This window comes from Charadrius vociferus, unplaced genomic scaffold (genome assembly GCF_000708025.1).
Source record: "Charadrius vociferus isolate BGI_N301 unplaced genomic scaffold, ASM70802v2 scaffold3, whole genome shotgun sequence".
In the NCBI taxonomy this organism is placed as follows: domain Eukaryota; kingdom Metazoa; phylum Chordata; class Aves; order Charadriiformes; family Charadriidae; genus Charadrius; species Charadrius vociferus.
The window spans coordinates 138,951-163,539 of NW_009647748.1; the positions used below are offsets into that span (position 1 = coordinate 138,951).

Consider the following 24,589-nt stretch of genomic DNA (forward strand, 5'->3'; position numbering starts at 1 on the left):
CTCCAGGGCTTTTTGTGGGTGCTTCTCATCCTAAAGAATGCTTTACAAATAGTTGGTGTACTTAATGAGGCACTAAGAGGTTGCAGAGGGAGCTTGCTATCCTCTAAGTGCTTCAGCCCTTAGAACTGGGTAAGCAGGCACTTGCTAACAGGAAAAGGGGGAAAAAAAAGGCTTATATCTAATTCGGGGTTCTGTGAGAGAGTACATATTAGATTTCAGGTCCAAATGCTTCATATCTACCCCTCCTTCCAAGTTGACCTTCATCTTTTACCAATTCTTCATAAGTTGTAGCTTCTCTTCTATAAAAGTTACATTTTCAATAGAGGCAAAACCAATGTATGTCCTCTAACTTTGTTCTGAGACATCAAAAAAACTAAGAAACCTTTCCTCAAATATTTCCATTTGTCTGACTTCAGTGTGACAGAACTTCAAAGTGCTAAACACCTGGAAATTACATCTTAAAATACAAAATAGAAGGCAATTTAAAATAAGTCCTATTCAATGCTCACTGTCCAATTCATTCAGTGCTGTGTTAAGCTGTTAATGTCTGTTTGCATGTATGTGTGAAGAATCAAGTCATTCAGAAACATCAATGGTATGACACTAAGTGACTCAAAGGATTCACAGTCTAGTTGCACGATTGTAGCTATCGCAGCCTTGTAATTTATCTTAAAGACATCACAAGATACAAAGAAAAAGAATAAAGATTAGTTCCAGCCTTTGCAGACAGACATTGTGTTGGGTTTGGGTGTTTTTTGTTTTTTGTTTACTTTCTAAAATAACATATGAAACCTTCAGCTGGGATCTGTCCCAGCTTGATACCTGCAATTTTAAAGAAAGGCTCCTTTGATCTTTCTTAAGGTGTGGAAAATGGCAAACTCACCTTCCTTCAGGCAAATACCCAAATGTTTTGGCACAGTTTGATGCCTTAAGAAATACATCACTTGGTTCTCAAATCTTCCATTGAGCAAGACTTTAAAAGTCTGATACATTAATTGCACATGGGTGGACAACCCTAACAACCCACACGCAATAAAATTGATGGAGTCTGTGTACTGGGTTCTGTATAAACACGCACCAGAATCACTAAGAGGTCTGAATGTCCCACTCGGGACCATAACAATATCTATCTTGGCTTGCATGTTCGTCCCAGGTATACATGCTGTGTAAGATTATGTTCTTTAGCTATTCCATGTGCCATTTTTTCAGCACTGTTGATGTCCTCAATGTGAGGCACTTCATCTTATGAATGGGAACACGCTACTGTGCATCAATGCTTTCTGGAATGCAGCCAGATAACATCCTCTCCTCCCATGTTAAGCAGGCACTTAACAAATGACGTGTTGCAGCAGCATATTTGGCATCACATTTGTGCTCCATTCCGGGCTCCAAAGATAAAAGCAATATATCAATAACTGTGACAAATGTTCTCACTCTCAGAAAAATATACACTAATATTTTATCAGATGTAACAGGCCCATTAAAGTGAAGAAACATTTGTTCACCAAGTAATTGCTCTTTCTTCTTCAAAATAACAACTTGGAGAGGTAAGAGGTTGGGAAAAGACAAGATGCAATGATAAAAGTAGAAAACTATGAGAGACCCACAATCAACATAGATGTATTAAAACAGTACCTCCCAGCTCAATGGAAACCAGTACGAGTTTGCTGACGAGGCCAAAATTTCACTCATAGTTTCAGGTACGGTAAAGAGGCCTTACTTAACCAGCTCTGGGAAGCAGCTATTACTAAACAGATCTGAACATTTGTTTTCCAACAAACAACATTTTTTCCGAGTAGCTAAAATCAATCCAATGTGCAGTCTGTTGTCCATGCCTGCTTTGTCAAATCTAGCAATGTTAACTCATAAGGACAAATATAATATGCCACAAAGTCCCTAAACAGCTGACTGCCACCAACAGTTGACAATGACCTATGAGAATCACAGATTCAGTTTAGGCTGGAATGGACCACTGGAGGTCACCTGGTTCCCCGCATCACCGCTCCACCACCAGACCATGGCCAGTTTAGAGGACATCAATTTTTTAGTATCTCCAAGGATGGAGTTTCCATGATGTCTCTGGGCAATCTGTTCCAATGCTTGACTACTCTCATTGTGAAATTTGTTTTCCTCCCATCTAATTGGAATTTCTCTTGCTGCAATTTGCACTATTGTCTCTCTTCCTTTCACTGCACCTCTGAGAAGAGTCCGGTTCTTGTCTTCACAGAATCATAGAATGGTTTGAGTTGGGAGGGACCTTAAAAATCATCCCCATGGGCAGGGATATTTTCCGCTAGACCAGGTTGCTCAAAGCCCCGTCCAGCCTGGCCTTGAACACTTCCAGGGATGGGGCCTCTACAACTTCCCTGGCAATTTGTTCCAGTGCCTCACCACCTTTATAGTGAAAAATTTCTTCCTAATATCTAATTTAAATCTACCCTCTTCCAGTTTGAAGCCATTACTCCTCCTCCTATCTTCTCTGTACGCCCCTATAAAGTAGCTGAGGACAATAATGAGATTTTGTCTTCTTTCTTTAAACTGAACAAACCACTTCTCTCAGACTTTCCTTGTATGACACGTGGTTCATCCCTCTAAACATCTTGGTGGTCCTTCACTGGATTTGCTCCAGTATATCAGTGTCTTTCTTGTTCTGGGGAGCCCAGAACTGTACACAGAATCCAGATGCAGCCTCGTAAGTGCTGAACAGAGGGAAACAATGATTTTTTTGACTTGCTAATTCGTAATTCTTACGAATACAGCCCAGTACACAGAGTTGGACTTGTTCACTACAGGGGCAAACCACTGACTCATGTTCAACTTGTCAACCAAGAGAAGAACTGCTCTATTCTCCTCTCAATCTGCTGTTGAATGTTCTTGAAGACAGCACTGTGACCTAGATGAACCTTTGGCCCAACTGAGGATGACAGGTCTCAGGTTGTCAGACCAGCTCTGTATGAAGACTACCAGGGCAAACGACAAGCCTCTGCAAGTTTGGACAGAAAGATGCCTCAGATTAAGCATTTTTTCAGTCAAACAGTGACTATTTTCTCCAGTTGGCTAATGTGAATTCTGCTTATTCTTAAAGCTAGGCATATAGATACTGAGATACTTCAGTATCCTTTTAAACTGCAGTTGCAATAAATGCTTTGTGGCATTACTTTTTACCAAATTTAATTTTGAGATTTTGCATATGAGTATTACTTCACTGCAGAAAGGGAAACAGACTGTTGCTCTCTGTGTATGGCATTTTTCTTAAACCTTCAAGACAGCTGGATATTTCAAAACACAAAAATCTCCAGAACTTCAGCTGACCCTCTGCTCTGCCCTGCTTGTAGTGAGCTGCTATTTGCACACCCTGCAATATGTCGCATCTTCTCATCAGAACTGTATCCCTGCTATCTGAGTTACCTGGGAAAGCCCTGCAAATCTTAAGGTCCACTGCTCAGAAAATTAATCTTAATTTAATTCAAAAGCCCTAATCAAAACACCTAAACATTATCAGAAAGAAACCATTCATACCATAGCTTTCCTGCTATGGATCACAGAATAAGCATCAGGAATCCTTTCAATAGCAAGATAATTTTCAAATGCTGAGAAAAATCTAATCCAAACTCTGTCTCCTTCATTAGCCCTCTCCTACCTCCAAAAGTCCTTTCTTCCTTTCTAGACTAGTCCTCAGAAAATCTTCCTACATCAACTCTGAAGACTGCAAACCAATGTTGATACTCTTCTGCTAGAAGGATGGGATGGATACTAAGGTTGCATCAGACAGTACAATCTGTAGCACCATATTAGGCAAGACAGTGTAACCAAAGTGACAGATTTCCTCATACCAATGTCAAGGAACCTGTGTGTTCTGTCAAGCTGCAGTTTTATAATTTCAAGATATCTTCAAGAATCTTGTTTGCTCAAAGCTATTCAGACTAGGAGAACCTACTGGGTTGTTTGGGGTTTTGGTCTTGTTGCCTAATGTTGGTAATTGTCCACCAACCAACAACCATGTCCTGAATATTCTCTACGAGTTTAAACATGCTCTATGCCAGGCTCTATGCCAGAAACGTTTTGGGATTTCCAGAACAAAAACTTCACTGACATCCCAAAGCAGCAGACCAACTGGTTTTTGTGATCTCCACCTCACAGGAACATATACAGATGTCCAAGTTAAGAACAGACAAAAATTTAAAATGAAATCACTGCAGTAAGGGCGTTTAAAAAAAAAATCTACATGCATCCATCTCAAACCAGACCTTTGCCTATCCTGGTATTGGAATTTGATGGCCTCTTTTTTTTTTTTTCCCATTAAGTGATGAGAAATTAACCATTTATTCATTCCTACATTCTTTAAAGACAAGATGATCCATATCCCTCTTGGTTTCCACATAAGCTACTGTGGCCCAATGTCTACTTGACTTATTACAACCTTTTCTGTAAGAACTTCCAGTCCCTCTGTCTTAGTGAAATTACCATATATGACCCTAACTCCTGCATGGGGAAAAAGCCCCAGACTATCTTGCAAGGTAAACACGGAAATACTGTGAATTGCAATAGCACACAGGGGTCTTTCATATTGAGACAATCTGCACATCTACACTGCAGATCACTAAAGAGAAGGCAATTCTGGAAGGATGGGTTCAAACAAAACTGTAGGCTCAAAACTCCACATTACTTTGAAATTTATGATAATTATGACTCAGATCTGAGTTTCCCATTGGGACTCTACACCTGGTCTGTATTATAAAAGGCAGAAAATTATGCCTATTGATTAAGTCACTAACACACTGCTATGTTGGATTTGTTTAAAAAGTCCCACGTGATATGACACCTATTATGCTGGAAATAGCAACAAAGGAGATGGGCAGACAGAGGATCTTCTCCACATTCTCATGACAGCAAACTAGGCAGTAACTCAGCAGGATGCACAATGGCTGTGAACTCATCACTTCTCTTTGCTAGGCAGTGCAATGCAGTATCTTTGCTCCTCCTCTCACAAAACATTCTATCTGATCTCTAAACCGTTTGAACTTTAAAGGCAGAAGAATGCTGAAAAGGCTGGGGGATCTTCTGGGCTGTGTGTGAAGGTGAGGGTATTCACCTGAAACATAGACCTTTCCAAGTGGCAACTACTATCACAGTGCAGTCTGACAGGGCTCAGTGTACGGCCATACTTACCAGCATTGCCTCTATCCACAGCTAGTGACAACGGTCTCCTAAATTTCAAGAGAACAGGAATTAAGCATTTCAGCTCTACTGGTGTGAATCTTTTGGAATGCACCCAGTAAGAATTATTTTTTTCCCTGGGAATTATGTTCAGCTCTAAGTGTCAATATGGCAATAACAGAACAGCAATAAGTAACCACCTTACTGAGTCACTCCTTGAACTTGCTAATGGAGATGGAACAGTTAATTAGGCAAGGGGATTAGAAAAGTACAATACATCTCCTTTATCAACGCAATCCATGCTGTGACGCTCATCTTTGCCCTGTACTTACGACCTTCATGTTGTACAGAAGACATTCTTATTGACACTACCCATGGGCAACACCTTCTACTAATTACCTTCCCTACGAGGGGGATTTCATCATCAGGGTTCCTGGTCTTTGTGCATGCGTATATATATATCTGCTCTCACAGATACACGAATACACATTTAAGCTAAGTGTGCTGGAATACTTTGCGCACAGATTGGCTGTGAAACAGGTCAAGAACCCATGTCTGCCATGAAGATAACAGGCACCTTTGTGCTCCTCACCCTGGCAGTTCTTTGCTTAGCAAGTGAGTAATCTTTTTCAATTCCTGATATATTATAATTCTAATGTTCAAACAACAGAAGCTTCTTAGTCTACTGGGATAGTAAGCAATGGTTGCTGGACTTGGGTGGCAGAAACCAAGTGAAATTTTATGCTTGTGCACTATTTAGCAAGCAGTATTGCACCAGCTTTACAGTTGCAAACTTGAATAGATGAAACCTCAGAGTTGCATACTGCATTGTAACCAAAAAGGTGAACTGTAAAGCCCCAAAACTGGAGCAGGTTTTTACCTACTTGCTTTTTTCTTCCATCTGAGCAGGGAGCTTGGAGCTGATGATGTCCTCCTGCCAAACTGAGCGAGCAAGAGGCAGTTGTTTATAATGTGGCTGTGAATAACCTCTTTATAATGTTAGTTTGCCAGACTGGAGAGAGCTTTGAGGCACAAGTTGCTCTATAGTAAAGTGCAGGAGCTGGAATTAATTTCCTGAGCCCTCACTTGGTAATTTTTTTTTTACAAAAATTGCAATAAAAAAAGAAAGATATAGAAAAATAAGTACATTTAGAATAACTGAAAGGGGAGAGTCCAAATCTTCTGTTAGTAGTATAGCAGTTCAATAGCATTATGAATGCTCAAGAAGCAAAACAATGAAAATCTTAAAACAAAACCAAAATTACAAAACAAAAGAATCTTTTTCCATTTTGAATAGCTGTGAAACGTTTGCTTTGAAAGTTGTCTCAAAATGAAAATTTTTATGAAAAATGTGAATTTTAATGAAATAGCATGCTTTTAATGGAAACTGTTCTTTCAAACAGTTTCATTAACTGCAAAAAAAATAATATTGTTTTCATAAGGATTCCAGCAAATTCCTTCCTTGAACATTCTAGTTTATCTTGTCTGCATTAAAACTTTATGGCTCAATACTTTTTGAGCCATATCTTTTTTGCATTCACTCCCAAATACATAGTGGATACTAAAAGATTACCAGAGGAAAAAAAAAAAAAAAGAATGTTTTTGTGGAAGTGGGTTAAATCTGATCCAATTCCAGAATAATGAAAAGTCAGTCAAAATTCTGGTGATATAGACTGAAACTTGACATGGAGCATTATTCTTGCTACTTTGCTAGTTTTGCTATTTTTGCTAGTTACCTCGGACAACCTTATTTCATGAGAAGATGCAAGTACTCCCACTAAAGGAAGTTTCAGTGGAAAGCTTGATGGCTTTAGAGATCAATAAAAGCTACATTTAGTCAGAAAGGCAAGTGCTAGAGCTGTATTGCCTTTTATATCATAATGCATTTTCTTCCTGCTCCTTCTGTACAGAAGCTCCTGCCTGGTAACTTTTATCCCTTGGAAGCCACAGAATGACAATTACAGGAAAGAACAACAAAATACATTCCTAAAGAAAGTAACAAATGTGTCACCATAATGGAGACATGCCAATGTTACCTGATTACTTTATGGGAGGTATAATTATCATTGTTTTGAAGGAGCTTTTTGAAGCCCCACCTATGAACAAGGCTCCATTATATTAGATGCCATGTGTATACAAAATAGAAGCCAATCCTTCTGCAAAATAGTTTAGAATCCATATCAACCAGCAAGGGAAAACACTTTTTAAAGTGGTATTATGATCCAAATTGCATTATCATTATTATATATTATCCATTATCATTGTTATATCTTCAGTGAAGATATTATCCTCATTATTGACAGAAAACCAAAGTATAAAAGGACTATGTGATTTGCTTACAGCTACATATGATTTTTTTAAATAAACGTGGGAATTAAAACCCAGTCATGCTCAACATCTAGTTCATCCTAAAAAGACTGGCCATTGAACATAATATTGACTCCTGGGTCTTCAATCTTTCTCTGGTGAAAAGGGGAACAATAGCATCCATTCCCTCTGACAGCAAAGACTGTTCCAGTTGCTGACACAGATTTCTAAGGTAAACAATACAATAAGGTCCACTTGTTTAATAGGTCCTGACACCTGTAACTTATTAAACACTGAAAAACTATGTCAGTATTTACTTTCAGAAGGTAAGAGATTTGGTGTTGCTGGAAGGGCTGGTACTAATTAAATCATCCCAGGTGCCAACTTGATGTTCATCAACAGTGCTTTTTATTTTATCTTTTGTGGTTCTGTTTATATTGCAGATGCTGCCAAAGAGGATGAGGTGAGTAATTTTCTCCTTTACTTCTGGATAAAAATATATAGTTTGTAACAACGTGAAGTCCATGAGGTCAGAAAAAAGACGTATCAAACATTAATTAAATGCTGCCAAAGTACTGAGATTTCAGATAGCAATCCTTGGGTTTCAGATATGTGGTTTCCATACAGGTGCCCTGGCAATTTTCCTATGTTTTTACGTGTAATGCAGTCTGAGAAAGAAATTGGGCAAGGCCAAATTTTAAGTCAGAGAAATCAAGATTTTTTAAATATTTATCTGGTGATGACACTATAAGGCTTTCTGGGTGACTTTCAGATCCTAAATCATGTACTGAAAGATTTTAATTTCTCACTGGCTATGCTGGAGTGCCCATCCTGGGGTCAACTCTGAAAGAAAGGAGGCACCAAGCAATAAAAATCCTTACTCAGATGAGCAGAGACAAGTCCTTTGGGAGTCCAGTGGACAGTGGCACGGAGTGGAAACACACACACACACACACAGAGCTGGTCGCATACTAGCACAATATGTACAGCCTCTGATGCCTAAAACTACACCAAGATATACATACCTTGCCAGTAAGAACCTGTTCCACTTTCTACACCAAACTAAGTCTCTTCCCCATATCTAGGGCAAATTCACCTGGTTTCTAGCTTTTTTATTAGCTGGCCCTTGCCTCTCTCAAGTTGGTGGTTGACCAGTTGTAAAACGATAGGTTACAAGCTACAGAGATTGCCTCCCATGCCACTGCATCCGCTGAGTTATGTTGCGGAGACCTGTCAGATATGTCAAGTTTCTGACCTGCTTTTGCAACTGGGGCTCAGTGTGCTGCCTCCTGCTTTCCAGCCACAGAATTTGACATGAGTGAGCAGCCAGGGCTTTGGAGGAGAGAGAAAGGACCAAATGAAGGAAAAACCTATATGCCTTTTTTTTTTTTTAATGGGAGACTGGATTTAAGCCCATAATACCAAAAAGAGTGATTGGCTCATGACTGTTTTTGCCAGTGGATGGAGACCTCTTAGTGCTGACCCAGGCACAGGGGCTGGGCTGCTGAAGGGGCTGACCACACACAGCTCCTCACTTCACCCACCTGCAGATCCTGGGCAATGACTAGCATAAAAAAAATCGTATAATCTGTAATAAACTCCATGGTTTGGCTGAAGTAACACCCCTGTCCACTGAGAGTTAGAATGAAGGGGAAAAAATCAGGCCATAACAAGGGAACAGCAAGGCTGGGTTCTGTTTTAAATGTATACATTTATAATACATATTTTGTCTAGATCTTCAGAAAGGAAAAGCTCTACTCACAGTGTTCCTCCAAAGACTAATATGCTTCAAATTGTCACTAGACTATCAACAAAAAGAGCTGAACCAATTTTAGTTACAACAGCACCTACAGGGACAGGCGATTTCCCAGGCAAGCAAACCCCAGGCTTTTGATGATGACAAACAGCACGTTAAATTGAGTATGTGCACTACACACGGAACTCCTTGTTTGTCAAACAGCAAGAATGACAATCCCTTCACAGGAGAAAAATGAGCTCCAAAACCAGGACAGGAGCATTTTCAGTCATTTCTTTTATTAGTTTGTACTCCCATTTTCATATATAAGTCTGCAATGAATACAGGTGCACTGTCAGAGGAGGGCCTTTCAACAACTTCTTTTCATACTTCTGCCTGGGCAAATTTGTTCACCAGTGTAAAAAAGCATCAAGAGCTGATACTTGTATAATAAAGAGACAGAAAGCCTTCACATCCTTGAGAACTAATCTCACCTGAATTTACTGACAATTGTCATCAGGTAGAAAGAAATACTAAGACTCAACTTTTGTGTAGATGGAAAAGGGGCTGTATTTTTTTTTCCAGTGACTGTATTCTTATTCAGATAGACAGGAAAGTCCCTGAAGGTGCTCGGTACCTGACATGGGTAGCATCACACGTGTCTCGGTCAGAAAGAATGTTTCTTTTTTGAGGCTTAGGCTCAGCTAATATAGATGATAGAGCCCTATTGACTGTGCTGCTCTAGAGCAGCTGACAATCTTGTCCAAAAAATTCATATATTCATTATTTCTGTACGTGAATGGAGAATGTGAGAAAGATGGGTTCAAAGAAAAATGATACTGTATTTGCAGGTAGACTGCAGTGAATACAAGAGGTTAGAGAGAGGAAGACCTATTTACTGTGAAAGACTCTATCAACCTTTCTGCGGCTCTGATGGAAAAACATACAACAACAAATGTTCTTTCTGCAAAGCAGTCCTGTAAGTACAATACTATGTAATTACTCCTGAATAAGCCAAAATCTGAGATTAGCTGAATTATCTGGTATTTCTGTTCCACCTAAGTGCTACCATTTTTTTCAGCGTTGCTACTCCTCTGCTTCTTTGCCTAATCTTTATAGACTAATTGCTTCTCCCACCAATAAGGTTGAATTGATCTAAACAAATGACCTTGGTATTTGTGTGAGCAACTCTCTGTTCTAGCAGAAAGTGTAGATGTTGGACAGTAAAGAGAAGAGTCCAATGAGCAACACAGGGCTAACAAAGCACCTGGGCCCAAATCAGGTCATATAAGAATTCAAAAGTGGTATCTGAAGTATCTTGCTTTTTATGGATAAAATACATAATTTTGAAAAGAAAACTGCTTATAGATCAGCACCTTCTTGTCTGCTACAAATGTTTATAGTGTCTTCTCTGTTACCAAGTTGTTGGCTGAAGACTTCAAAGAGATTTTAGTTCATAAGGTTAGGCTTACTATCTGCAATGTCTTTGTCCTTTCTTTCCTTTGCAGAAGAAGCAGAGGTGCCTTACATATGAAGCAAGCAGGGGCATGCTGAACGAATCCTGCGTGACAGAGAAGAGCGCTGAAAACAGCTTTACACTGCCTTATCACAATCTCTTAATTTAATTTCATTCATCATGCCTGTTCTGATGATGACAAACAAATCACAAAATAGGCTTTTCAGCTATGGTCTGTCATCTGCTGCTTTTCTCAGCTCCAGAGCGTTGGGATGGACACTCCCGTCCTCTCTGCAAAGCACTTCCTCAGGATTCTCAGGAGCATTCCTGTTTCTATAGTAATTTAGTTTTCACATGAGCCCTTCATTATATGTTTGTCTCCATGGATAAAGCCCAAATCTTCTGACAATGCCACCTGATTTTAGTGGACACAAGTCAGCACAGGCATTGCCTCTGCTTCCCTTGTTGGTGAAGTGTTTTCTTTCATTTACCCAGAAACTCTTCCAGATACTTCTTTTCAAAGGCTTCAGCTTTCCTAGGCAGTGCTTTGACTCTTCCAGTGTTGTAGCTAAATTTTAAATTCTCATTTTTCTTCTAACTTTGTACAATTCTGATCTATATATGTTGTTTAGCTACTTAGATTGCATGGTTACTAAAATAAACGTTGACTCTTTTTTTTTTTGTCCTTGGTGACCTTTCTAGAGAACAAGTTTATTGCACCCATTATTCACCAATGAGATATTTCCCAAGTTACAGAAAATAATCATAGAGCCGGAGCTAGGGCCAGAGGTAAAAAAACAAAGCCTGGAACGAAAGTTGTAACACTGATAATATGCACTAGATGGCCTCATGATACTGGAATTTACCCTACAATAGGTCTCTTTTTTTTTTCCTTCAAATGAAATAAATCTGGTAAATTGTAAGAAGGTATAAGCTTTATATATAAGCTGTCATTTAAATGTGATTATCAGTTATTCTGTTCAATTCTGGTAAATTGCCTGCTTTCAGACCTGAAGAAATTTCTGTTCTGCTCTTATGTCCTTATTTTCTTCATTATTAAGGTAGTTTATGTCTTCTATACTTAAATAGTCAGTCAAGGGAACTCATTTTGCCAGAAGTAAAAATTATGAATGACTGACTTGACTGGGCTTACACATGAAGAAAATTTTGGAACTGGAATGTGGGTATCATTTCTGATAATTTCTGTCTGGTACTGTAGTTGGGCTGGGGTAAGACTCATACTTCAAAAGAGTGGAAAATGAGGAAAGAAGCTCATGTCCTTGCCTTTGAAGGCAAGACACCAAAAAGCCTACCCATTCCACTGCTGGCTGAATGCCACTGTAGCACCAGGCAGACTGCATTCTGTAACGGAAGGATCAAGAGGATTTGTTGGTCCATGGTGTTGGTCCATGTGCTCTTTCTCCTGGCAGAGCTGAGAACATCACCCTCATTCCCTGTACAGGGGAAGAGGCTGTTGGACTTTATGTGATGCTGATTAACAACCAAAGAGTCTTTCACAGGCTACTTGTTTACCAAAGAATTAAACAGTGCTGGGACACAGCTGTGACCACTGGAACTCCATCATCTTTACTTTGAAATTGTAAGCATGGCCCTGGTATGATCTTGTCTTGGATCAAAATTCTTCCCAACAGTTCTCAGGCACATCTTGGGAGGCTAGGGACCATTCCCAAATAGGGAAATGGGTGAAGTCACCCTGTTTTGGAAGGTAAAATCATTTCATAGCAGAGACGCGACTAGACTCAACTAGCTGGCCTCTGGATGAGAGAGGCTCTGTTTAATTTGCTATACACACTGATGTAACCCTAGTCTCTAGTTTGATTTATAACATGAACTGGCTGAACTATTTTAATGCTAATTGCCTATTACACTGAGTACATCTGGAACATCTGGAAGAATGATAAAGCTGAAGACAACAAAAAATGAAAGGAAAAATTGAAGATTTATGAAATGATAGATTAAGTATGTAAACAAAGTGCTATTTTCCAACCAAGCAAACACCGTAACAAGTAAATACTCTGTATTTCTGTGTCAAATAATACTAAATAATGAGTATATTTAATAAGGGACTTCTTTTTCTTCTCCTGACTCTACAATTCCCTAATGCATTGCATTTCTGGGCAAAATAACAGTAGTTGCCGAACATTATGCAAATCTTGGCCAGATGGATTTCTTAACATTATATGCTCTTCCCAGTCACTGGTGTGTCCCATGAAACTTCAGGCAGCAGAACAGGGGCCTAGGGACTGTTTTTGGGATGGAGTGGGGTTTATTCCCCACTGCGGGAGGCTTCATATTCCTTTCTAAGTGACAGTGGTGCTCTTAGTACATTAAAAACCCACTCCTCAGCCCACATCATTCAAAGGTCACTGAAACTGATGGGAAGCTACCTGTGACCTTGGCTTTAACTCTCACCTTTCAGAAAGGGGAAAATGGGCATGTTATTTTCTAGGTGATGCATAAGCAGAAGATACTCGCTTTGACCTTCTATTGAGGTTATCACTTTAGAACAACAGTCTTAGCCAAGTGCCAGGATAAAATTGGAAACTTAAACATTGAGACTAATGAAGATGGATTAAGAGTTTCTGCATAGACTACAGTCCCCTTCTCTTTGTAACTGAAGTCAGGATTAATTAGCATTTTCATGTGTCAAAGGACAGACTACTGCTCTGAATGCCGGATCACACAAGTATGAATCCTAGACTGAGGAGTGTGGTCATTCTCTTCATGGTACCTTCCAGACTGTGTTTCTGCTGGGGTATTTCTGTCAATAAAATCAGAGTTCATGTGTGATGCGGGTGGGGAGAAGTGGTGGAGGGCTTCATCTTCAGGGGCCATGTTCTTCCTGAAACAGAAAAAGCACAATTCATTAAAAGCAAGCTAGTTACCTACTATGCCAAGTTATCGATGTTATTCCAGAAAAGCTGCCAGAACAAATCACATTTCCATTCTTCATCTTTGCACTTTGTTAACAAAGGCTTAGTTAATAAAGGCCATTTCCATGAAACCGAATATTCATTTCATAGTTAAAAAAGAGAGCCTCAACATACAGCAGGTTTCTATCATGTATGTTTCTTTATTTAGTCCCTCCATCATTAAATTTTTCTGATTGTGTGAAGTTTATGTTGCTAAGAACTATGTTCTAATGGACATACTTAAAATAATTTTTCATGAGACTGTCTCAACTGCTGAAGCAAGTTATCAGAATGACACATTTTCAAATGTAAATTATACTCATGGTTGCTTTGGAAAGCAGACCTTCCTTCTGCATTAGTGAAGAATGGATACAACAAATCACAGATGATGAAACTTGGCACGTTCAAGCATTTTCAGATGGTGGCAGTGACAGCACCATGAGCAGATGGGTGAATATCAAGCAGAAGCAATGGACAACATTTTAATGTGATACAGGAATCTACCAAATTGAGATCAACACATATAGCCTAGAGTTTAACATCGCATAAGATCTCTTGAATTTTGTTCATCTCTTCTTATCCATTAGCCCCCACCTTGACGCCTAAAAGAGAAAGTGAAGACAGAATGTAGATAGATGATACTGGAGATTAATATATCAAATGCTGAGAAGCAATGGAATTAAAGTCAAAGAGGATTATTTTTTATGGAAGGTAAAATACATTATCACAACAAGAGAAGCTAAAGGTGAAATGTAATAATTACTAAAAATCTTAGGAAAAATGAGAGGAAACCTTCAAGAGAAAAAAGTCCAGGGAAGATTTTAAACCTGGAAGCTGGAGAGCACTTGTCCATTCCTTCTCCTTGTTATCTCCTCAGGCTTACTTTTGTGCACAAACCAGAGCAATATAATCTTTGCTTATTCCTAAGGATGCATCTGTTAGCTGAAAAAATCTGTAGTGAAACACACATTGACCCTACTGCCTTCTTTCTTTTCCCATGATCACTTAGTGGAGAAGATAAAGCAATCAGTACTCAGCTAAGCTGTGTAGTCAAGAATCCTGCAGGCTGACTGAATCACTAATAAAGGGTCAGGTACAGGTGGTATCTTTTTATCTTCTCTATGAAATAAAGAGGCTGGAAATCCTGGTAATTCTAACACAAAGTCATGTGGACTATTTTAGTAGTTTATATGGTTATTCTCCCACTCTCTTTTAACCCAGCCTGAACTTCTGTGAATAAACAATGGAGAACACTAGAATGGTGGCATATATTATGAAAATACTGATGTCAGCTGACATTAGAGGTTTTTTCCATTTTTCTCTGGCCAAAGATAGGGACATTACATATCATTCAAATATTTGCTAAAAATCTTCGAGAATCTAGTGAAGTTTCCATGTCTTGAAAATACAAGTAAAACATCTGACTAGAAAAACAATGCAATAAAAATCCTCCATTGGATCACCAGACTATTCAGGTAATTTTAATGCATTTTTTCTTTCTTCTTTAGCTAGACTGCTCACATTAGTACCTTCAGCATTGATTAGATATGTTGCTGGTAAAAGACAAATTGTAAGTCTGTGCTAAAGTAATCAGAAACTGTTGGCTAGAGCCACAAGTGCTTATGGTGTGAGAACAGCGAGACTTAAGGACTGTATGCATGGACTGGTGAAAGAGGCTGGTCAGATGGCTTGGACTATTATGTTTTGGATTAGGACATGTATAAAGCATAAAGATGTAGGCTGGTACAGAAACTAAAGATAAGTCAGTGGCAGCAAAAAATCTGCCAATATGAAATGTTACTGCTCATCAGCTAAAGTTGTTTCCTGTTAAAAGAGATAAGCTGAGAAAGGTAAGGAACCTAATTCTCTTAGTATTGAATGGGAGGAATAAATAGAGAACTTTGGCAGAAAATTCTTCTGTCTATCCTAGGACACAGACTAAAGGCACCACTGTCATGAATTCTGTTTATCTGGAAACGAGGTCCCAGCAATTAGGCAGTAGGAAGGCAAATGAGCAAGGTAATGTTGTAAAAGTTTCTCACAGCACAAAGGCTTGGGGATCTGGACCGGTCAACCTAAAAAGATTCTCACAACAGGGCATCTTGCCCTCAATGCGTCTTGACTGAGAAAGATCAAATTGAGAAAACACAGCCAAACTTTGATGTTTCATCATGATGTCAGAAAATCCAGCAGACAATTTCAGGATATTTTCTGCCTTCTAGCTTGGCTTGTTATAGCCTCAGTGGATACTCACACCATTTGCTTTAGTGTAATTGAGATATATAACTCCCTGTGTTTGTAGAGCTAAGATACTAAGTTTCCTATTCAGCCAATGCACAGCCACAAGGGTGACTGAGAGCCTTGTAAGTTAGAGGTCTAAAATAGTCCACCACAGACCCCCGCATCTACCAGACACCTGGGACTATAATTTGTTTCTGATAAATTCTGACATGAAACGGTAGACGAGAGCAGCTGGAGAGCAGTACTTTCCAACATGGAGTGCTTGTGCTTTTTATCAGCTCCTCCTAGCAATATGTGCTGGCCCATAGCTGCAGATAATGCTAAGAAGCATACCAGCTTTTGCCACATACCAGAGCAAAGAACATGATTTGCAAATTGCTGTAAATGACATCTCAAGAAAATGCTGAAGCGGCCGGACGATCTGGACAGTCAAGTTTGTGTGATGGAGCAACGACATAGAAATATGGGGAAGGAAAAATGTACGTAGCTTGAGTGAGCTGATGAAACATGCTTAGATTCTGTTTGCTAGAAAATAAAAGAGAGGTAGCCAGATATTGGCATTGAACAGAAAAATAGAACAGATCTCCTTGCACTCTTTGAGGATTAGAGTTTTCAAAACTCTGCACTGAAAAGTTACTCATATATCATTGATGTATCTATTTATATGTGGAGGAGAAGGAAAGGCTTTCACAGTAAGGTCTTAAAACATTTTCTTTTTCACTTCTATGACAACAAGTAATGAAATACAAGCCTGTTGGATTCCCAAAAATGAAAATGCCAGTGCTATAATAAAGCTACTTCACTTGTCCATAAAGCCCGCACTGTATTTTCTGATACTGCTGTTACTGTCATCTGATACTTTTGTTACTCTCATTGCTCTAGCATGTAAGTACAGCAGATGAAGAGCACTAGTGGTCAATGTAAGAGATGAACCCAGACCCTAAGATCTCAGAGACTGACCTGGAAAGCAAACTACTGAGGGGGAATGTAGACACTTTGATCAAAGCCTCTTATATATGAGAGAAGTACAGCTGAGCCAGAACCAACATCCAGGTCTCCTGACTCCTACACTAGCAATTACCTTCTTAAAGACATCAAGGGCAAGACAAAAAATTGCCAGCTGTGCTCTACAGTTGCTATTGCAAAAATCATTCTTTAGATTAGACCAGAATCCCATGTCTCTGGATTGAAGAGAACACCAGGTGACTGACTGGTGAAGTATAATGGAATATAATTCACATTCAACTGGCTTCATTATGGTGTATCAGTGTCTGGTCAGCCTGGAGAGAGAGCTGCATTCTAACCCTGCTCTAAAACCAGTGTGATACAGCTCTGGCTGTTTACACTAAATACATTTACCTCATGCTTGTTGAGTGTTTCTAGTTCCTACAGTTATTCAGTGTTTCTGAATCTTTTAATAATACTAAGAATTTGGAAGAAAATGGGCCCTTAGTGTCACAACTTAGAGAATGTAAGTGGAAGCATTTTCAACTATTTGATCTTAAAATTGTAAGATGTTACTCCATCAGACTAACTTGTGGCTGCTAAGAGAACTGGTAAAAAAAAATGTCACCACCAAAATATCAGCAAAGTTCTCAACACTTAGCATTCTTTATTTCAGCCATGTGTCAACAAGGAGACATCGTAAAAGTTTAAGTTTTTATTGAATTTGCATTTTTATGGTAATGTCTTGCTTTGGAACATTCTTCGGTTGGATCCAATATAAAAAATAGATGGGAGAGGATTAAAAGCAAGTCTTGAGCTAAGGTCATGGGTAAAAAAACAGGTTATGGTGCTAAATTAACTCTGATCACATTAGTATGTAAGCTTAGAAAAAGATAGAAAAAATAATTTTTCCTTCTCAATTTGACACCTTTAGCAGTAAAGGAGACTGGAATGCTATCCCATTACTTTCGTACAAAACGTGGATTCCCACATGCCCTGTTTAAACAGAAAATTTGCCTTCCCCAAAGCTTTAAAAATTACAACGCAGAACATGAGGGTACCAAAGCTATGTATTCCAGTAATAAGCAACAAGCAACACACATATAGTGTATTAACCAACGACCAGGAAACGAAACTGGTGACTGAGGAAATACAGATTTTCTTAAAGAAAAAACGGTTACAGGATTCTACATATTCACTTACAAGAGAGAGGGTCCTCTTCTGAGTTTAATAAGCCACATGGAGAAAAATATTTACCTGTCATGAAAAACAAAACAAAACAAAGAGTTATGGTGTTCGCCAAGAATTGTGAGACAGACAGACTTGCCTAGGAATCTTTCCCAAAAAGGCTATTCCAACCATTCTCTGTGGTATGGAGCTCATTATCTCCAGTTTTCTTCTGTTCTGTTTAGGCTTTTGTACTTCATGTATCACTATGACAACTCTAATCATTATCTCACTTTTTTTTCCTCCAACTGAGGCAACCACCAATATAAAACAAAACAGACTAAAACTAAAGTGAATTGAGATGAAATGAACGCTGATATTCTTCAGAGAACATTATTCAAAACTACCATCCTTACTTGTGCTAATGTACCTGATTACTTTTGGGGGTTTTTGACTAATGTCTGAACTAATTCCATACATAGATTTTTGGCTGCTTTTTCCCCCTTTCCTCAGTTTCAAATACTACAGATTTGCTTGCAAAAATCATTAAAGAGGCAAAATCTCTTCTCTGTTTTGCAGAAGATAAATAGATCATAATCAAAACAACTAAAGTCTGATAACAGTTGGGTTCATTTCCTTGGGGAACTGGGAAACTGAGGCAGTAATAAACTTCCTTGGGAATCACTCAGAATGAGGCATGACCAAATTCAAATAGTAATCCAAACTGTACATCTATCTGTCCTTGTACAACTCATAAGCATGTAACAAGATTTTCAACTGCTATATTACAGAATATAAATGCTTTGACAGTTTGGACAATTTCTAGTAATGCAAAGCTTTGTATCCAAGTTATATACACCATGAGTTACATGAATTAACTTATCAACTGTCCATAAAGGGATATTTTTCCAATTCTGTGGAACATGAGGTGTGTTAAACTATTGAGACCCAAGCAAAAACATAGAAATACACATTTAAAATCTGGGGAAAAAAATGAAAATATCTAAAAAAAATTCTTTCCCTTCTTAATTGGACTTTAAAGTTCCAGCACAAGATGATCACAGAGATCACTAATTATGAAGTTTTCCCCCTCTTGTGCTTAGATATTCTCAGATATAGCAGGAAATCAGAATGCGTCAGCTACAAGCATGACAGCTCTAATACCTCATTCCCAAAGGTTAACGATTCCTCAAAGAACACCACCCCCCTCCTTGACAGAGAAGTATGTCACATAAACCTTATGCTAATTTGGTCAAGCTGTGACCATGTTCCTTCAGCCCTCTCAGAAGCAACAACCGAAGGCAGAGGAATGTGGGCCTGGGGAAGGCTGTTTTCCCATCCACGCCACTGAGGTGCCACCTCCTGGGAGAAGCATAGCACATCTGCAGCAGCTGGCCTCCCACCAGCTCACCTCTCCCCTTTCTGAGCACAGCTGGAAGGAAGATGATTTCACGTGACACAGAGCATAACAAAAGATGGACGGGTTTGTTTCTGCTGCTGTATCCACTCTCGTGGCTGGTTTCCACTGTTTCCACTCCTGCAGTGAACAAGCCCATCATTGCAAGGACCTAAGCTGCATTTACTTCCACAGACTACACTTCAGTGTGATTTACAGGAGGGCTTGAGGATTTTGATAGGGAAGGACTCACGCCCTTCCGAACAGGGGAATGACAAAACAAGGGAGTTTCCTCTCCATTCCTAACAAGCATTGCAATATAGCTTGTCATGGACCCTGCCTTCACCTGTTTCCCACAATGAGCAGGACCCCAGTTTAATTCCAGCTCTGAAGGCCCTCAGTTCCCTACCCCAATCCTAACCCTACCTAACTTGAAGCAGGGGGCTGCAAATTTCTTTTTACCTCTCAACTCCAAATATACATTTAACTATCGTTCCCTTCTGAGTCTAATGCTTACTATAGCTCCCCTGGCTGAGCAAGAAAGAAATTCAGAAGCACAAGGGAGGACACAGTTTCCTTTGTTCCCTTGTAACTCTGTGAAATCACAGAATATCACCCCTGTACCTATTGCCTTTCACCCCAAGTCTGCCTGAGGGAAAGTGCAGACACTGAGATGCTATACTATTCGATTTTTTGTTATATACCTTACTAAGAATTTATTATATTTCTGGAAGCTGTTATTATTTTTGAATTCTGTCTTGCAGCACAGCCTCTTCGGCCTGTTGTTTTACCAGACTCCGCACCCTGTTAAAGGAGAGGAAGTGTGCATTTGGTGACTGTTAGCAGACCGCACCTCTCAATGCCACCGGCACATTGTGCCACAAAGGGCTCCCTGGAATCCTCCCACAACCTGACAGAAATTGACACCCCTTGTCACTTGTGTGAAATTAAACAGCCGGTAGTTTATATGAATTTCTAAGCAATGCCTCCATGTTTTCAAGCAACCAAAGCATGTTACATGGCTATTCTGAACGTGCTAACCGGGCAGCTGAACTGTGTCTCTCGCTGGAGGAAATCACAACAGCTTCCATCAGCCAGGTCAACAGAAGACAGCCCTGGGTGGCTTAGTCAGGGAAGACAAGACAGTTCCACTCAGTGCAACCAAAACACCTTGGCAGCAGATAAACTTTCCATTTATGAAACTGTAAATATAATTCAGAAGGGTCCAAGTGCCACTAGAGAGGTACTTTCTCCTGTGAATGAATTTACTTCAAGCTCACAGCACCAAATTTGTTTTACAAATGCATGCATCATTTTTTCCATAAATCCTTCCATAATTAAAGAATTAGTGAGAAGTGATTTCATGACTTTACAAACCTCCATGACTGCCAAGAGCACTATGGATCTGGTAACTTTATACTATTGCAAACAGGTATGTAATTGTTCAAACACAGACCATCTTCCCTAAAGGGAAAAGACATGTAGTGCCAGAACCCTCTATATTTAAATTATGTCTCATGGCCAAAGACATGGCCAGTGTTGATATGAGTTATAACATCCAGGTATGGATACAGACAGTATGGTGGCATTTCAATGGAACAGGCAGACAACAGCAAGTATTAGCAATAAGAAGTAAATATTTTACAATATCAGTGCTATGCTAATGCCAAAGTTTTTATAACACGTTCCTGAGCTTTTTCAGGGTGAAGAAGGGCATGTGCATATCAGAACTCATTCTTTCACGGTTTAACCTTTTTAAAAGAGAGTATTTCTATGTGAAGAAGACACAAAAATGTGAGGCTAGGTATTTAAACTTTGGTGAAAGAACTAGTGACGTGTAAAGGGAATCCTATATGTCAGAATCTCTTTGATTTACTTTTATCAGGTATCAGCTTTGGAGAGAGGAGCAAAATACTAACTGCTGACTCAGTGATGCACCTGAGACACATTAGGTACCAATTTCTTATAAATACAGAGAGACAGACTCTTGAAAGAAAAAAAAAAAAAACACCTGGTAAGTTGGGGGTTTGGGTATGCTAAGATATTTTCTAAGAATTATGTTGATGGTGTAGGAGCATATGCAAGAAAAGTGATACATAAATTGTTATTGAGGTGTTATAGTAAATGCATTGGGTTTAGAAGATTTTTGTCAGCTTGAAGTTTCTGTTTGGAGCTAGATAGGCATTTAATAAGCTGTTCCCTTAGAAGCTTTGAATTTTGAAATGTTGTTGAGTTTTTGCTAGCCACTTTGTATGTAATTAGTGCCTAATTGTCATCAGTTGGGATGGAGAACATTTGTTGCCTCAGAAGACTGAAGCTTAGGAACATCTTTTCTTTGGGAGACTGGTAAGTATTGTGAGTCTGTGGATTGTAGGCTTTTTTTTCTTGAAAACATAAAGGAATGCATTAATTCCCTTGAGTCTTTTATTTTTGATTCAATAATACTTGTGTTACAGAAATAAGATACTACAAGTTTATGTTTTAGAGAGGTTTCATAATGTGTGTCCAAATAGCTTCCACCAGCTCTAAATGAGAGGTCTCAACACCTTAGATAAAAAGAAGCAAAGTTAATGCTCTAATATTAATTTAAGAAACAATAGCCTCTTAACTTTGTAAACTTCTCGGTAGCGTGCTATATGTAATGCAGTATGCTATTTAATTTCAAATTTGATTAGGATGAGAACGGTATTTTTATTGATGGCTGTTCAGCATCTCTAGTTTCTAGTTGTTTTGCTTTGGGTTTTAGTTTAGATATCCTTAAATGCCTCAAACTTTAAACTTTCTCATAGGTAGTAGTGGAGCGAGAATGTGTCCTGGTTTGAGCAACATAGTATTAATTTCTCTTTCAGTAATTTTACTTTTCAGAAAGGTCTCTTCTAATGCTAGGGAAAACTGCATTTTTAGGAGACTCGAGTGTCTGAATTTGTGAAAATATTTACTTTATAGTCAGATATGGTACGTGGGTTTCAAGGTCTAAAGTGTTTTTGAGCTTGCCAGGTGCAGGGATGAGTAGGAAAAAAACCTGGGCACTTTACTCAAACTGTCCAACAGGATTATTTCATACCATCAAAGTAACATTCAATATAAATTAGAAAGTTTGCTGTGAAGCTTGCTCTCTCCCCTGATGGCTGCCATCCTGACAACTTCTTGCACCGGTGCCGGACCCCTGAGCCTTTCCCTTCCTCCCAAAGTTATAGTGCTCGCAGTGTCTGATATTTACCGTCCATTGCTGGGAGTGTACAGCTTCCTACTGATAGAATTGGCTGAGTATAAACTTTGCATATTCTGTATTGGTATCAAGATCAATACTGGTTCTTTAGTGCTACTAATGTTAATTATCTAATCTTATTCTATTAAATCTGTTTATATACCAACCACGAGCTTTCCTTGTTTTTTTTCCTGATTCTCCTTCCCGGGTGGGGAAGGATCATCAGGTGACAGAATGACCATCTAAACAACAATAAATTGTTATGGGTTTCTCAAATCATAACAGAAAGAAATAGAGCCATCAAGCTACTTTCAAAGATGCATGTATAACTGATCTGTGTGATAAGTTACTGGGTTTCTGTTGAGGGGAAAAAAAAGAGGGTGGTTTTGGTTTCTGCTGTCTATCTTGTAACCACCTAAACATTCATATACTATGACTGTTTATACACAAGTTTAAATGACAGTTAAACCAAACTGCCCTGCCCAAATTCCTTAATTCAGTTTAGTCTTGCATGTCCTTTTTGCAATCTTCTCTTATTGCCATGACATTTGTGCCCCCTGCCTTTGGGTGAAGGGGGGCAGGAACAAGTATTACTAGACTTGAATCCTGCCATTGAATGAACTACTGTTTCCCTTTCCTTATTTTCTTTTCAGAGGAGGCCTCACTTGCCTACTTTCCCCATATTTTGGGTTCTACATTTTTTTGGATGCTGCTGTTGACGTATCTAAAATCCACAGTGATTGCCAAGAAGAGGGTCTGTCCCTGTTTAGCACAGCTGTTAACAACTATGTTCAGCAATAGCATGAGTAGCACCAATTGCTCTCCTTCAGCAGCACACCTTAAATTCAGTCTATCCTGCATGCATCCCTATCACATTCTTTTTCTGCTGTATGATGCCTTCTCCAGCTTTTTTTTTTCGGTACTGAAAGAATCTTACAGAAATGTGATGTGCCAGGCAGATTGTATGGGGTATTAGCCAATAGATGTTCCTGCTGCCTTTACTGAAGGTAGCTGTGATGATGTGAGAAGTTAGCTAAGGGATGAAGAGAAACAAGACTTGGACACAGCAGTTACTTGATTTTGTAGTCATGAGAATTGTTTATAATATGCAAGAGGAAAAGCTAAATAGGCACACTTCCTGAAGCCATTTCACAGTTGGGGTAAATAAGAGTAACATCAGACTAAACGTGAATGCTATTGCATGCATTTGCTGTATGATCCTTCAAAAGAGGTTGTCTCAATGCTTCCTTGTACGTGTGGGTTTTTCTAGTAGCTCTTTGGTGACTTGCTCTGCTCATTCTGCAAAGGCATGCTGAAAATTTTTTACTTTACATTTCACCACAGAGTGGTGTGGATCATTCTGGGATGATCATTAAACCAGTAATTGACTCTTTGCATGTTGGCTTTCACAAAGAAATAAACCACAAATAGCCTTCTCAGTAACAAATGGGCTTTGTTACTCAACTCCTCGGGGGTTTGCATGAAACGTGCCCCCAAGATGTTTAGTAAGTTGTGATTTTTACTGGGATCAATCCAAATGCACCGATTAAACGATGGCCTAAATATAGACCCACAAAATGATGCAAATACACTTCGGCAAAGGCAACTAGCAGGACTCTGTGGGCCAGGCTAAAGCCTCTGCAGATAATATATCACTACCACATCACCCTACCCACCCGTGGGTTGGGGTGCAATTTTTCTAAGTTACACTCCTCTCCATATGTTTGCAAGAGGACCTCAGAGTCTCACTGTGGCCTATGAGCTGTTTCAATCCACAACGCCTCAGGGGTACACTGCCACACAGGTGTGGTTGCTGTCGTTGTGCCAGAACTCCTTACCAATCTTCCAGCGCTTCCTCAGTTCCTTCTCTTTAAAAAATACTCAGTTTGTGTCTTTGTAGCTCAGCTGGCATTTAATGCTCTCAGGGGTCTGACGTGGAGATCTCTGCCCTGTCACCGGGCCTGGGGATACACGTCCCGCCAGCTGCCGCTGGACGAGGTATGACCGGGGCTGTCAGGTCCCGGGAGGCCAAGCAGGGACGCCC

The 24,589-nt window shown here is 39.4% G+C and overlaps 1 protein-coding gene across 1 annotated transcript; it reads left to right on the forward strand.

Annotated features, from left to right (window-relative positions):
* Positions 1–5,717: 5,717 nt before the first annotated feature.
* On the forward strand, positions 5,718–10,753 carry SPINK9 (serine peptidase inhibitor, Kazal type 9). The gene is made up of 5 exons (XM_009882056.1): positions 5,718–5,772; positions 6,806–6,820; positions 7,908–7,927; positions 10,051–10,178; positions 10,708–10,753. The coding sequence occupies exons 1-5, from the start codon at positions 5,718–5,720 to the stop codon at positions 10,751–10,753; spliced, it is 264 nt and encodes an 87-aa protein (XP_009880358.1).
* Positions 10,754–24,589: the final 13,836 nt, after the last annotated feature.

Coding starts and splice junctions, on each gene's coding strand:
- SPINK9 (XM_009882056.1), top strand. CDS start 5,718: ATGAAGATAACAGGCACCTTTGTGCTCCTCACCCTGGCAGTTCTTTGC. Junction 7,928..10,050: donor ATGCTGCCAAAGAGGATGAG/GTGAGTAATTTT, acceptor CTGTATTTGCAG/GTAGACTGCAGTGAATACAA. Junction 10,179..10,707: donor TCTTTCTGCAAAGCAGTCCT/GTAAGTACAATA, acceptor TTTCCTTTGCAG/AAGAAGCAGAGGTGCCTTAC.